The sequence below is a fragment of the Dromiciops gliroides genome, chromosome X (assembly GCF_019393635.1).
Source record: "Dromiciops gliroides isolate mDroGli1 chromosome X, mDroGli1.pri, whole genome shotgun sequence".
NCBI lineage: Eukaryota > Metazoa > Chordata > Mammalia > Microbiotheria > Microbiotheriidae > Dromiciops > Dromiciops gliroides.
Window position 1 is genome coordinate 63,842,195 of NC_057867.1, and position 13,347 is coordinate 63,855,541.

A 13,347-nucleotide genomic window follows, 5' to 3' on the forward strand; every position below is an offset into this window, starting at 1 on the left:
ATTGTGGGGGGAGGGCTCAACTTGATAATCCCTAAGGTTCCCCCAACCCTTTGGAATTTTATGGTTCTAATAGTTCCTTAGGGAATCAACTGTAAATTATCCAAGACTTTTAAACTGCAGGCACCTTAGAACAGTGGTGGGGCCACTAAATCATACATTAAGAGACCCTGTGGGTCACATGTTGACTTAGAAATCCATATCTTAACATTATCTATGTTATATCGTATTTTTATTTATTCTGTCAGTCATTTTCCCCAATTCCATTTGAGTCTAGTGTGGGCCAGTGTTTGGATACCTCTGCCTCTTCTGCTTAGAAGACCCCAGTGAAGGAGCTGAGCCATCTCAGGGCCAGAAAAGGTGCCTTAGAGATGACTGAGTCCAAAGGGTCTTCAATTGGGGTTCGTGACCTTATTTTTAAAATTTTAATATAATTGGCTTCCTTTCTAATCTCATGTCTTTGATTTTTGCGGATTCAAAAGACATGATTCTGAGAAGAGGGCCAAAGTTCCCATCAGGTTGGCAAAGGGGGCCAGTACTGTCAAGAACTCTTTCTCTAGGCTAACTCCCTCATTTTATAGATAGGGAAAGTGAGGCCCAGAGAGGGGCAAAGACTCACCCAAGGCCACACATCAAGTTAATGGCAGAGTGACCAGTAGAAGTCATCTCCTGAGGGGGCCTGGACCTCCAGGAGAAGCAGGTTGGGGGAAAAGGGAAGGCCCAGGATGAGTGAGCTGTAATGGTGGTTCCTGGAGTATTTTGTTGTACCCAGTGTAGATTTGCATTTCTGTGAGTGAGATGTGCAGAGCTAATTCAGCCTTCTCCTTAGTCCAGTAAGTGTAGCAAATCTGGAGATGGATAGCTCTTCCCCCAGGGCACTGTCAGCTTTGGCTCTGTGTTTCTGGTACAAGACCATCAGGGATATTGGCTTTCCTTTTCTCTTACTGTTCCCTGATTTTTCTCTTGAATTTCTTAATCCCTACTCCTAATCTTTCTGTTCTCTCACAATGCCAATACTGTAGTCAGGAGGAGGCAGAGGGCTTTGTTAGCGGCTTCCCATCAAAGGGAGGGAGGCGAATACCCCAGAAGCCACCTTCCTGGGGGGCCCTCCCCACCCACCGTGGCAAGATTCTTGAATGGACTAAGCCACAGGGTTGGTATTGTAGGGATGTCCCTAGTTTAATGGTACTGGTACCTCCTTGGGGGTACTAAAAGGACATTAGAAATGGTACTTGGTACCAGAATGCAGAAAAAATTATACTCCCTGAGGTAGAAAGGAAATCTGTCCCACCAACTGAATGCCTGAACTTGGTGTCTCCCCAGATTTAGCTTTTCTTACTAACTCCGGAATGCCATACTTGAGAGGACAAGACCCCCTCTCCTTATCCTCCCCCCCCCCCCCGCAGTACTGCTACCCCCTCTCGCCTTGTTTCTTACACAAAGGCAATGAGGTGTATAGAGCTTCAGTTGGAAATTTCGGTGTTCCAAAAGGATAACACTTTTCCCCCCGGGGTTAACCCTGGATTCTGTCTTCCTCTATTTGTCTGTTGTCTGATCACCCCCACCCTCCACCCACAGTCCTTCCTGTCTTGCTTTTGGAAAGGAAGCTCCTCCCACCCTCCCCACCCCACCACCATATCACAGCCCCAGTGAACCAGTGTTTCTTTCCTTGTGAGGTATCCTCTTCATCCCTCAAGGCTAACATTTGGCCTTTCTGATTTCTTCAGAAGTCTACCACAAGTCTAATACCCATGTCCAACAGTTGCCATATAGATTCATGGTCTGGCCCACATAGTGGCCAGCCTGGGCAGACCAAGCAGTATGGCATGGGCTGGCAGGCTTGTCTTCTTTGATGCCAGCCCCCAGAAGTTAGGAGCATGTCCCAAACATCTCCAGTTTTTCCTAAGAATGATTAGTCAAAGTCAGCCATGGCTTAGCCCTGAAACCTCCTCACATGTCTTTATGGCTTTCCCCCTTTTGCCACTTCTTGGGGGGCAATGAGTGCCCAAGTTGACTCCCTGCAATATAAAATAGCACTTCCTTTTCTTTTCTCTAAAACCACCTCTTTCCAGCCTCAGGGAATGCCTGTTCATTCTGCCATTGCTGGAGTATCTGCCCAAGTCTGCGCTAATTCGAGTTCCCTTTCATGATTCAATTGACTGGGATCATTTCCTTCCCTCCCTTCCCCTTCATCTCCCCAGCTTAATATTCCCATTGTAACTCTCCCCGAAGTGATCTCTACACACATCATAGGTAAATATGCCACTTCCTTGACCTCTTCTTATCTCTTGCTCGGGTTTTGAAGTCTTTCATATTTGGCAGCACCAATTCTCAAGCTCCCACACCTCTTTCAGGTCACCCGTGCATGAGATGAGTGTGAGGTATGGAGGAAAGAGCATGGGTTTGGGAGTTTGGAGAGACAGCTTTGAGGTCTAGTTTGGCTCTGGCTTGATGTATGACCTCAGGACAGTGACTCCCTCTCTGTGGGTCTCAAATTTGGACCAAATTTGGAGGGAGAGGCTTCCCCTCCCCCTCTTTCCTTCTTTTAAATAAAACAATCAATTAAAGGGAACATTTTCTATGGATCAGTGATGCTCAATCCCTAGTTGACATTATCTCTAAGGTCCCTCCCAGCTCTCCATTTCTGTGTTTCAAATCTTGGCAAAGCATCATATGAGTGACTGTAGCTGGATATCCTATCAGGGTGCAGAGGCTCCAGAGGAGAGGGACCAGGTGGCATGGAGGGAATCGGTTAAGGAAATGCTAGCGTGGATGCCAGCTGAGCTTGCTATGTCTCCCCAGTGACCCAGGTCTATGCTTCTGGGTCTCAAAACTGAAGGGGAAGGATAGCCTTTGGAGCTGGAAGAGATCTCACTGCTTGTCTAGTCCAACTCCCTCATTTTACAGAGGGGGAAATTGAGGCCTGGAGAGGTGAAGTAACTTGCCCAGGGTTGCAGGTCTATTAAACACCAGAAGTGGCATTTGGACCTAGGTGTTCCTGGCTCCATGTCCAGAACTCCATCGACCTTCTCATGCTGTGTCTCAAGGATCTCTCCTTTAAAAGGCCAGCTTTGTATATGTGGGGGGGGGGTCAGGGAAGAGGGAGGAGCATGGCCTGGTCCTTGGGGAGCAGAGTACAGATAGCCCTAGGGAAGGACCTGTCCCCACTGGAAGGCCCCTGTTGAGGACATAGTATGTCCTTCACCCCAAGCTAGGTCTACTGTGTTAATGGCTTAAGTGATATTAAGATGGCAGGGAAGTGGGGAGGGGCTTAGGAGGGGATGAGTGGGACTAGACAAGCCAGTCAGGTCCTGACCAATGGAGTTTCTCGGAACACTTGATCAGGAACAAAGGAGCTGAGGTTTGTTTTCACGGCCTGGTTTCCATGACAAGAAGCCAAGCCCTCACCCCTCTGGGAGCCTTAGGAGGGAGAGGGTTTTGGGACAAGCTACTCTTCTCCCCTGGGGTCCCTTATTACTATCCAGGTGTCACGGCCCCACTGAGAGCAGCAAGTAGTAGCTACCATAGAGCTTGTGGCTTCAGCAGGGCTTGGGGACCCTGTGGTCACCATGGTAACAGCATCAGCAAGCACAGGTAGCTGGAGGACTACCACACTCTCTGTGCCAGGAATGAGCCAGGGGTGGGGAGGGGAGGGAGGGCAGCAGGGCAGAGGCACCCATGGAAGGGGCAAATGGGGGCTGAGGATCTCCCCAGTCCTGACTAGTATCCTGCTTGCAGGGCTCCTGGGGCCCCAGATCTTCTTCTGGTTAATGTTAATGCTAATGATGACTGTTGATGTTGTTCTTTGCTCTCTGCTGCTTCTTGGAGCAGGATCCTTGCCCCTGGGCTCCTTACATGGAGGATGTCGGAAAAAACGAATGGTGTGAAGAGCTCTCCAGCCAATAACCACAATCACCACCCACCCCCAACAGTCAAAGCCAATGGCAAGGATGAGCCTGAACGCAGGACCAGCAGGTCAGCAGCTGGCTGAGCCTGCGTGGTCACAGTGAGGGAGGTGTCTGCCTAGGAGCTGGGAGGGCTAAATGGGTGGAGTGAGACCCCTAGAAGGATTCCAGGGAGAAGGAAAGGCCAGTTCCTTGGGAATATTGGGTAAAGAATATTCTGAAGTCAGGGGGCAGCTAGGTGGTGCAGTGGATAGAGCACCGGCCCTGGAATCAAGAGTACCTGAGTTCAAATCCGGCCTCAGACACTTTACACTTACTAGCTGTGTGACCTTGGGCAAGTCACTTAACCCCAATTGCCTCACTAAAAAAAAAAAAGAATATTCTGAAGTCTGTGAGGATGGATGGACAGAGACCACAGGCTCTCTGGGAGCCAGTCCAGAGATGCCTTTCTCTGTGGAAGCTTGTTATCTTTCTTCTAGCTGGCTTCGTGAATTAGGCTGAGCAGGGTAAGCCCTATCCACTTGTGGCCCAAAGGGTCCTCACAGAACATTGTGATAACTTGGTGAGGTCAGCTGGAGAAAGTTCTGGGATAAATGGGATCAGGAAAGGGAACTCCCAGGTACCCTGGACCAGGGATCAGGCAAGGGTGTGCCCCCCCCCCATAGCCCTGCCATACTACATGGGGAACTGTCCAGGGAGGGGCTATAGTTTGGGCCCTGCTACTTCTGGAACAAAGGAAAGGAGTGTGTGGCAATGTCTCCATCCTACCCTGCCAACCACTCGTGCTGGGGGCGGGCACAAGGACATGCAATATGGGGCCCCTCTTTATCTCAGCTTGTCAGATGGTGAGACTGGGATGGTGGGGGGAGGTGGAGGGGATGGGGTTCAGAGGGAAGCACAGCAAGAAGGGATCCTGGGAGGCAGTCTCCCTGATAAAGATAGTCCTGTCATGGTTGCTGGTGGTTTGAGTACAGGCCCTAGAAGCTGCTGCGGGCAGTTGGGTGGGACTCAGGAGACTACTGCTGCCAAGCTGAGCCCCCTTTTTCCTCTCCGCAGGCCACACTCGGCAGCTGATGATGACACCTCCTCGGAGCTGCAGAGGCTGGCGGCGCTGGACAACCCCCAAGAGGGGAGAGGGGGTTTCCGCAGGTATGGCCAAGCTCAGGGTGCAACTTACTGCAGAGACAGAGGTCTAGAGCTCCCATACACCAACACCATAGGATGGGCGGCTCATCCAGTTGTTTTCATCTCTTGAGAAAGAGAAAGGACCCACATTAGCATATGCACGCACACCAGCTCAAACTGGTGGCTAAGGGGGGACAGAACTGGTTGGACCGTCGAAGGGTCACCTGCCCATGGTGCCCTTCCACTAAGAGTTTTTGTCTTCAGCGTCCTCGTCCTACAGAAATCCCTGCCCCTTCTCCCACCTGCCACAAGTGTCTGGGTAAGCTGTCACTGTGCAAGGCCATGGGCTCAACAGCAAATAAAGAAACCAGAGTTGAATCAACTTACAGGCCCCGGTCTCAAAACCTTTTGGGAAGGGAGGAACGGTTGAATCAAAAGCCAAGATCCCCTGTCTTCCCTTTGGAAGGTTAAGGGCCCATGATTTTCTGCCTTTCCCCAAACCTTTGACAGGAGACATATATATATATACTTGTGGCCTTTATTGACAGTGTGGATGGTCCCCAGTTTTCCTGGGTGTACTGAGTAGGCTACTGTGGAGACAGCTTTCCCTGTGACCAAAGTCTAGTTAATCGGTTCCAGGCCCCTCCTGCTCCCCAAGTGGAAATGTGGGCCTATGTGAGCCTGGAGTCCAGCCACCATCTCCTTGGGATTGTGACTCCATGAACTGTACATACGTCCCCACAGTAAAGAAACCAGATGCCCTTAAACCCCATTTTGATCATGATGGAACTTTTACTGGGGCCCTTAGGGGCAAGATACGGAAGTGCGAATTCGCACCCACTTTCCTGTTCTCCATTCCCCAAGGAAACAAGGGCACTAGAGAATCCCTATCCTTCAGCCCAGAGCCCAGTTTGCTTAGGGCCTCATAGGTAAGGTGATGGGAGACTCAGGATGTGAGGCACAAGGCTGTGTAGTTTGCTTTTTTTTTGGTCATTGGCTCTTTTCCACTTCTAGGGTTGTCCAATTGGTCAGAGTTCTGAGAGACTGGGCCAATAAGAATTTCCGGGAGGAAGAACCAAGACCTGACTCGTTCCTTGAAAGGTTTCGTGGTCCTGAGCTCCAGACGGTGACCACTCAGCAGGGTGATGGCAAAGGTGACAAAGATGGCGACGGCAAAGGCCAAAAGTAAGGTCCCCTGAGGCATGTCAGTTAGAGGCTTAACAACTAAGGGGAACAAGAGAGGCAGAAATGAGGAGAGAGATCATCCCACAAGCCTGTGCAAAAGCATGGAGGTGGGAGATGGAATATGCTGAGCTTGGTGGACAGCTGTTGGTCCAATTTAGAACAGAGTGTGTGAAGGGGAGCAAAGAGAAGTCATTCTGATGGTAAGCTTAGTGTAGCTAAACTGTAAAGGGCTTTAAATGTTAAGCTGAGACATTTGTATTTTATCCTAGAGGCAATGGAGAGTCACTGAATGTTCTTGGGGGAGGGTCAGTGTCAGATTTGTGATTTTTAGGAAGATCATTTTCATATAAATGTATGGAGGCTGGATTGGCAAGGGGAGGGACTGGAAGCAAGGAGGTCAATTCAGAGGCTCTTGCTCTAGTCTGGGTGAGAGGTGACATGGGTCTGAACGAGGGTGGTAGAGAAAACAGGACAGCTGAGTCATGCCTTTGAGGTAGAATTCATGTGATTTGGCAACTGATTGGATATGGGAAAGGGGGGAGGATGAAGGATGAAGGGAAGAGTTGAGGCTGAGGCTAATGTTGCAAACCTGGGTGTCCCGAAAGTCGTCATGTGGTTTAAAGCTATTCCAACGTGGTCCTGGTGGCAAAGGGCCTCAGATCTGGGCATCTTCCAGGGGTGCAAAGAGGGTGGAGGCCTTCTCGCTTCTCACCCACGAGGTGGAGGATTCAGGTTCCAAGATAATGGAAGCTGTGGAGCACAGGATTCTGCAGGGAATCATCATTTTAGAGCTGGAGGGGTTCACAGAGAGACCAGCCACTCTCATCCTGCAGACTGAGCCCCAGAGACATGAAGTGACTTGTCCTAGGTGATGCAGACATTGAGCTGAGATTTGAACCCAGGCCCCCTGTCCACTGCACCATAGGGGTTCCCATTTCGAGAGCCCCTCAGGGTTTACCCAGTGCTTTTATCCAGCCAGCCCTAGGACAAAGGTGATGAAAATAATTTTGTCCCAGACCTGTGACTTCCAAGCTGTCTGCAGACTGGCATCTGCTCTTCAATTTATAGTTTAGTGTGTGATCTCTGGCACTGAGAAATGAAGTGATTTGCTTAGTTTAGATATAGATTCAATATCAAAGGCAGGATTTGAACCCAGGGCTCTATGCACTATGCCATACTACTTCTTGGTACAAACTCTATTTTCCCCATTTTAGAGATTAGAAAAACAACAACTGAGGCTCAGAGAGGTCAGGTCATTGACTCAGGGCCACCTGCCTAGTGAGTTTGGGAGCCAGGTCTTCTGACCCTTTGCCTGGCACTCCATGGTGGCTCTTGGCCCGTCATGGGCACAAAGACTGCCCAGTCTTCCCCTCCCAAGCAGAGTCCTCGGGCCTCCGACATCTCTGGCTCCAGAGGAGCAGCTTTCATTTGGACCTCCTGGGAGGGGAGAGGAGAAGAATTGTAGAGAGCATTAAAACTAATTGGCTTGTCTGCAGCTCCATATTATACAATAAATAGTAATCAAAGCACCAAGCAGAGAATTGGTCTTGAAGTGATTGCTTGATGAGGAGAAGGGAACCAGAGGAGGGGCCATGGGCAGGCACTTTAGCGAGGTCATCTGGGGTCCCTATTCTCATGAGCCAGAGGCTGAGCTATGGGGGCTACCCCACCCCCCTACCCCAGAACCTTTAGGACTTGGCATGGTACCTGGCACATAGGGGGGATTCTCATAAATGCTTGTTGGGAGTGCAAGTCTTCACAAGTGACACTCAGAGACCACAGGGCCTGGAACCTCCCTGGGCCAGGCTCCTGCCTCCTGTCTCTTGGCTATCCCCCCCCCCCACCACAATTTTATAGGTATAGAAACCGAGCATCCAGGAGAGAGTAATGAGAGAGGTCAGGCCTTCTATTTCTTTTTCGTTTCTTTTTTTTTTTGTAGGGCAATGAGGGTTAAGTGACTTACCCAGGGTCACACAGATAGTAAGTGTCAAGTGTCTGAGGCCAGATTTGAACTCAGGTCCTCCTGAATCCAGGGCCGGTGCTTTATCCACTGTACCACCTAGCTGCCCCCAGCCCTTCCATTTCTAAGACCACTGGAGGCAAGAGAACAGGCTGCTTTTGGGGGGCATTTCTGCACTTGAATTAGCCCTTCCGGACCCCAAGCTTCTGTTTTTCTCTCTTCAGGAAAAAGTTTGAACTCTTTGTGCTGGACCCTGCTGGAGACTGGTATTACCGCTGGCTCTTTGTCATTGCCATGCCTGTCCTCTATAACTGGTGCCTGCTTGTGGCGAGGTGAGCTTGACTTCTGCCCAGCCTTCTCCCCCCAGAATAGTATCCTCCTTGCTTTGTCCCCACCTTCACATAGCAAGAGAGCCCACCTGCCATTAGCTTTGGCTAGTGTGGTATCCAGGATGTCCTGGGCTCAGAGGGTACCCTGGGTGGGCAGGATCTAGCCCTAAAGGTGGGGAGCTGGGGTGCTCCAGGGAGCCTGGCCTGCTATCTTAGGCTAATGCCTCTGGGAACTTTGTCTGGGGGTGACTGGATTTCCCGACCCATTTCTTCCTTCACAGGGCCTGCTTCAGCGACCTGCAGATGGGATACTATGTGGTGTGGCTGGTGCTCGACTATGTCTCTGATGTTGTCTACATTGCTGACCTTTTCATTAGGCTTCGAACAGGTGACGTGCAGCATGGGTGGGTTTGGGGCAGGCAGAGCAGGGCAGTAGGGGACACTTCAGGCATTCACAATTTCACAGATGTGGGCCCCATGGCCACCGAAGCAGGTGACCAGCTCTCCATTGCTAGATTATCTGAGTGAATTTCGGTGGTGCTGAGAGAAATGAAAGTTAAAATGACCCCCTCGTGGCCAAACCGGTGGGTTCTAGGTTCTAATCTTGCCTTTGTCCCTTACTACCTATGTGACACTGAGCAAGTCCCTTCTCTTCTTTAGGCCTCGGTTTGCTCCTCTGTTCAATGAGGGGAGAGGCCTTGATGGGCTCTCAGATCCTTTCCGCTTCTGACATTCTAGGATCCCATGGGGATGAGTTTCTTTGCACTTAGGTCTATCATTGGATGCAGACTTCCAGTCTCTTGTTGGGTTTGTACTTGAACCCTTTCCAGCTGGGTAGGGCCTGCCAGAGATTGCATGTTATTGGCATAACCTTTGAGAAATCAAGGCCACTTCCACACCAAGGTGAGGCATCACAGGGGGCCTTGGGTGGAGGAAACAGCCTAATTTGAATATTGACCTAAGCTAGACACAAGAGGGAAGATGAATCAACTGCTGCTATTAACAAAAATCTGAATGCCTTTCAAGGCAAAATTGAGATGATTTTCAGGATTCTTTGGCTATTGGACTTTCTTCCTATCTCTGTTCCTGTCCATTTTCATTGAAATCTGTAATTAAAATTTTCCAAAAAGAAACTTTGCCATTTGAAGGTTCACCAGTGGAGTTCTCACCTCTCCTTTGGATGACATTCCTAAAGTAGTTTGGCCTGTGGCATATTAAGACTTAGTTCTTTTTGTGTGTATTGGGGAGAGGGAGTAGTTGGAATGGATCCTGAGTAGTCTAAGTTCACTCTGCAAAATAGAATGCATTATGTTCAGAAGCCACAGGGCAAAGCCGTGTACTCCATCCGGCACTGTCAGTGGATGGGGCCTCATTGAATTCTGGGAGACTAAACTCCCACCCGCAGGGTATCTGGGCCATTGCATTCACTGGCCTGGCATTTGCAAGGAGTTCTTTCTCTTCCCTATGCTAGACCGAGGGCTCCAGAGCTTGCAGATTGAGGCGTTTGAATGGGATGATATAGGGATCCATGAGTGTCCGACTTGTTTTCAGGCCCAGTGGAAGAGGGGTGGAGATAATGTCTTGGTTTGCATCTCTATTAGGTTTCCTAGAACAAGGGCTGCTTGTCAAGGACACTAAAAAGCTCCGGGACAACTATATCCACACCCTGCAGTTTAAGCTTGATGTGGCCTCCATCATCCCCACTGATGTGGTATACATTGCAGTAGGGATTCACCACCCCGAGCTGCGCTTCAACCGTCTCCTTCACTTTGCTCGCATGTTTGAGTTCTTTGACCGCACGGAGACCAGGACGAGCTACCCTAACATCTTCAGGATCAGCAACCTTGTGCTATACATCCTGGTCATTATCCACTGGAATGCCTGTATTTACTATGCTATCTCCAAATCCATCGGGTTCGGGGTGGACACATGGGTGTACCCCAATATTACAGACCCAGAGTACGGCTACTTGGCTAGAGAGTACATCTACTGCCTCTACTGGTCCACACTCACTCTGACTACCATTGGAGAGACGCCTCCCCCAGTGAAGGATGAGGAGTACCTCTTTGTCATCTTTGACTTCCTGATCGGCGTCCTCATCTTTGCCACGATCGTAGGAAACGTAGGCTCCATGATCTCGAACATGAACGCCACTCGAGCCGAGTTCCAGGCCAAGATCGATGCCATCAAGCACTACATGCAGTTCCGCAAGGTCAGTAAGGAAATGGAAGCCAAGGTCATTAGGTGGTTTGACTACCTGTGGACCAACAAAAAGACTGTGGATGAGCGGGAAGTGCTGAAGAACCTGCCAGCCAAACTCAGGGCTGAGATCGCCATCAATGTCCACCTGTCAACCCTGAAGAAAGTGCGGATCTTCCAGGACTGTGAGGCTGGGCTCTTGGTGGAGCTGGTCCTGAAACTTCGCCCCCAGGTCTTCAGCCCTGGAGACTATATCTGCCGGAAAGGAGACATTGGCAAGGAGATGTACATCATCAAGGAAGGGAAGCTGGCCGTGGTTGCAGATGATGGGGTTACCCAGTATGCCCTGCTCTCAGCAGGGAGCTGCTTTGGAGAAATCAGCATCCTCAACATTAAGGGAAGCAAGATGGGCAACAGGCGCACGGCCAATATCCGCAGCCTGGGTTACTCTGATCTCTTCTGCTTGTCCAAGGATGACCTCATGGAGGCTGTGACAGAATACCCGGATGCCAAGAAAGTCTTAGAGGAGCGCGGGCGGGAAATCCTCATGAAGGAAGGGTTACTGGATGAGAACGAGGTGGCTGCCGGCATGGAGGTAGATGTCCAGGAGAAGCTGGAACAGTTGGAGACCAACATGGACACCCTGTACACTCGGTTTGGCCGCCTTCTCGCCGAATATACCGGTGCCCAGCAGAAGCTGAAGCAGCGGATCACAGTCCTTGAAACCAAGATGAAGCAGGCCCATGGGGATGATGACTACTTGTCTGATGGTCTGGACACCCCCGAACCAGGGACGGAGCCCAAGGAGGAGACAGCTGCCGAGAAGCCTTGAGCTCCAGGGTGGTTGAAGCTCTAGTCACACAACCATTTTGACAATAGGTTAAGATGTTCCTCTGCCTTTTGGTGAAGGGACCAGACTGCTCATCTGACCAAGCACTAGAAGAGCCCAAAGACTCGGCGTAGTATTAGTTGAAAGAGTTCAGAATGTGGAGTCACCAGAGGGATCTGGATTTGAATCCTGTCTCAAATGCTTTATTTTGCTGTGTAATCCCAGGCAGATCACTTAACCTCTCCGAGCCTCTTGTTTCCTCATCTATAAAGTGGGGGTGATAACAGTAGTACTGCCCACCTCACAGGGTTGTTGTGAGGAAAGCACTTTGTATAATCTTAAGGCACTACAGAAACGACAGTTATTATTATTATTATTATTATTATGTTGTATAGATTTGATGAGTGGTAGAGTTAAAAGGGAGTTTAGGGTCTGCATCATTTTACAAAAGGGAAAACTGAGGCACAGATCGACATCACTTCCTCAGAGTTAAATAGGGCCAGATGTGGGACTGCAACCTAGATCTCCTAACTCCCAGCTGAGGGCTATTTTGTATCATGATTTCTGTCCTTGGAATCTTTAGTTTAGCTCTTGTGCTTTCCAACCTCCAGAGCCAGGAGAAGCCTTTCCTAGGTGGACAAAGCTCCCTGGGCCCTACCTCTGTAGTGTCTGGTTCTGGGACTTTCCTTTCTAGAGACTGGAACCTTATTTTTTTAGTTATTTAATTGTTTTACAGGGCAATGAGGGTTAAGTGACTTGCCCAAGGTCACACAGCTAGTAAGTGTCAAGTGTCTGAGGCCAGATTTGAACTCAGTTCCACCTGATTCCAGGGTCAGTACTTTATCCACTGTGCCACCTAGCTTCCCCCCCCCCAACCTTATTTTCTGGGATGCTCAGAACTGGCAATTTTGTCAAAGCTATGGGAAGAGAGAAAAGAGAAGGCACCCCACTTTTATTGGCACCAAACTGGGAACCTGAAACCAGCAAACAAGATGTTCCAAGGAGTACTCCATGACAATCAGATTCTAATAACAGAACCCCCCCCCAATTCCCTTCTCCTTGATCCATCCTCCCCACCCTACCATTGCCCTGAAGAAAAGCCAGGCACAAAGGCTGTCCCAAAAGCAACAGTAAGTTTGGTGGTAGGTTAATGTTCCCGCCAAAAGAAGAGGGGGTGACTGGTTGGTGAGGCGAGATGACTGGGAGCAAAGCCAGCTGTGTGAGAGGGGTGGGGTTGGAGGAAGAGCAAGAGACAATGCCAGGAGGCTGCATGGTCTCATGAAGGGCGTACCACATCTGGGTTCAGAGGATGTGGGTTCATGGCTCAGCTTGGATGCAACCTTGGGAACATCATTTCACGCCTCTAGAGCTCATTGTTCTCATCTGTAAAGGGAGAGGGTTGGATTCAGTGGCCTTTGAGAGCCCTCTCAGCTCTATATCACAGATCCCACACTCCCATCTCATTGGTTTATTTAGATGGGCTTTTCTTGCAGCCACATTCTAGTCTCTGGTACTTCCTGGGCCATGGGCTCTGAGTGGCTCCTCCCTCTGTCTCTCTGTGTGGTGCTATCTCTCTGTTCTCTGAGAGCAGATAGCACCCCAACATGCATGCACGCGCGTGTGCATGCACACACACACCCCTACACCCCTTCAATCATGCCTCCAGTCCTGTGGGGAGAAGAGGCTGTGAAGGGGCCTTCTATTAGAAATTCCCTTGGCCAGATGAAAGACATAAGAAAAGACAAAGTGAGGTAAGCCAGAGAATTTCTAGAATCTTTGGGGAGGTATGATGGAAGCAATGAGTGTACAAGTTAATGT

General features: G+C 49.9%; 1 protein-coding gene across 1 annotated transcript; it reads left to right on the top strand.

The window, feature by feature from the left end:
* Positions 1–3,859: 3,859 nt before the first annotated feature.
* CNGA2 (cyclic nucleotide gated channel subunit alpha 2) lies at positions 3,860–11,532 on the top strand. The gene is made up of 6 exons (XM_043974667.1): positions 3,860–3,972; positions 4,959–5,051; positions 6,042–6,212; positions 8,397–8,504; positions 8,783–8,889; positions 10,103–11,532. The coding sequence occupies exons 1-6, from the start codon at positions 3,860–3,862 to the stop codon at positions 11,530–11,532; spliced, it is 2,022 nt and encodes a 673-aa protein (XP_043830602.1).
* Positions 11,533–13,347: the final 1,815 nt, after the last annotated feature.

Coding starts and splice junctions, on each gene's coding strand:
- CNGA2 (XM_043974667.1), top strand. CDS start 3,860: ATGTCGGAAAAAACGAATGGTGTGAAGAGCTCTCCAGCCAATAACCAC. Junction 6,213..8,396: donor GGCGACGGCAAAGGCCAAAA/GTAAGGTCCCCT, acceptor TTCTCTCTTCAG/GAAAAAGTTTGAACTCTTTG. Junction 8,505..8,782: donor TGGTGCCTGCTTGTGGCGAG/GTGAGCTTGACT, acceptor CTTCCTTCACAG/GGCCTGCTTCAGCGACCTGC.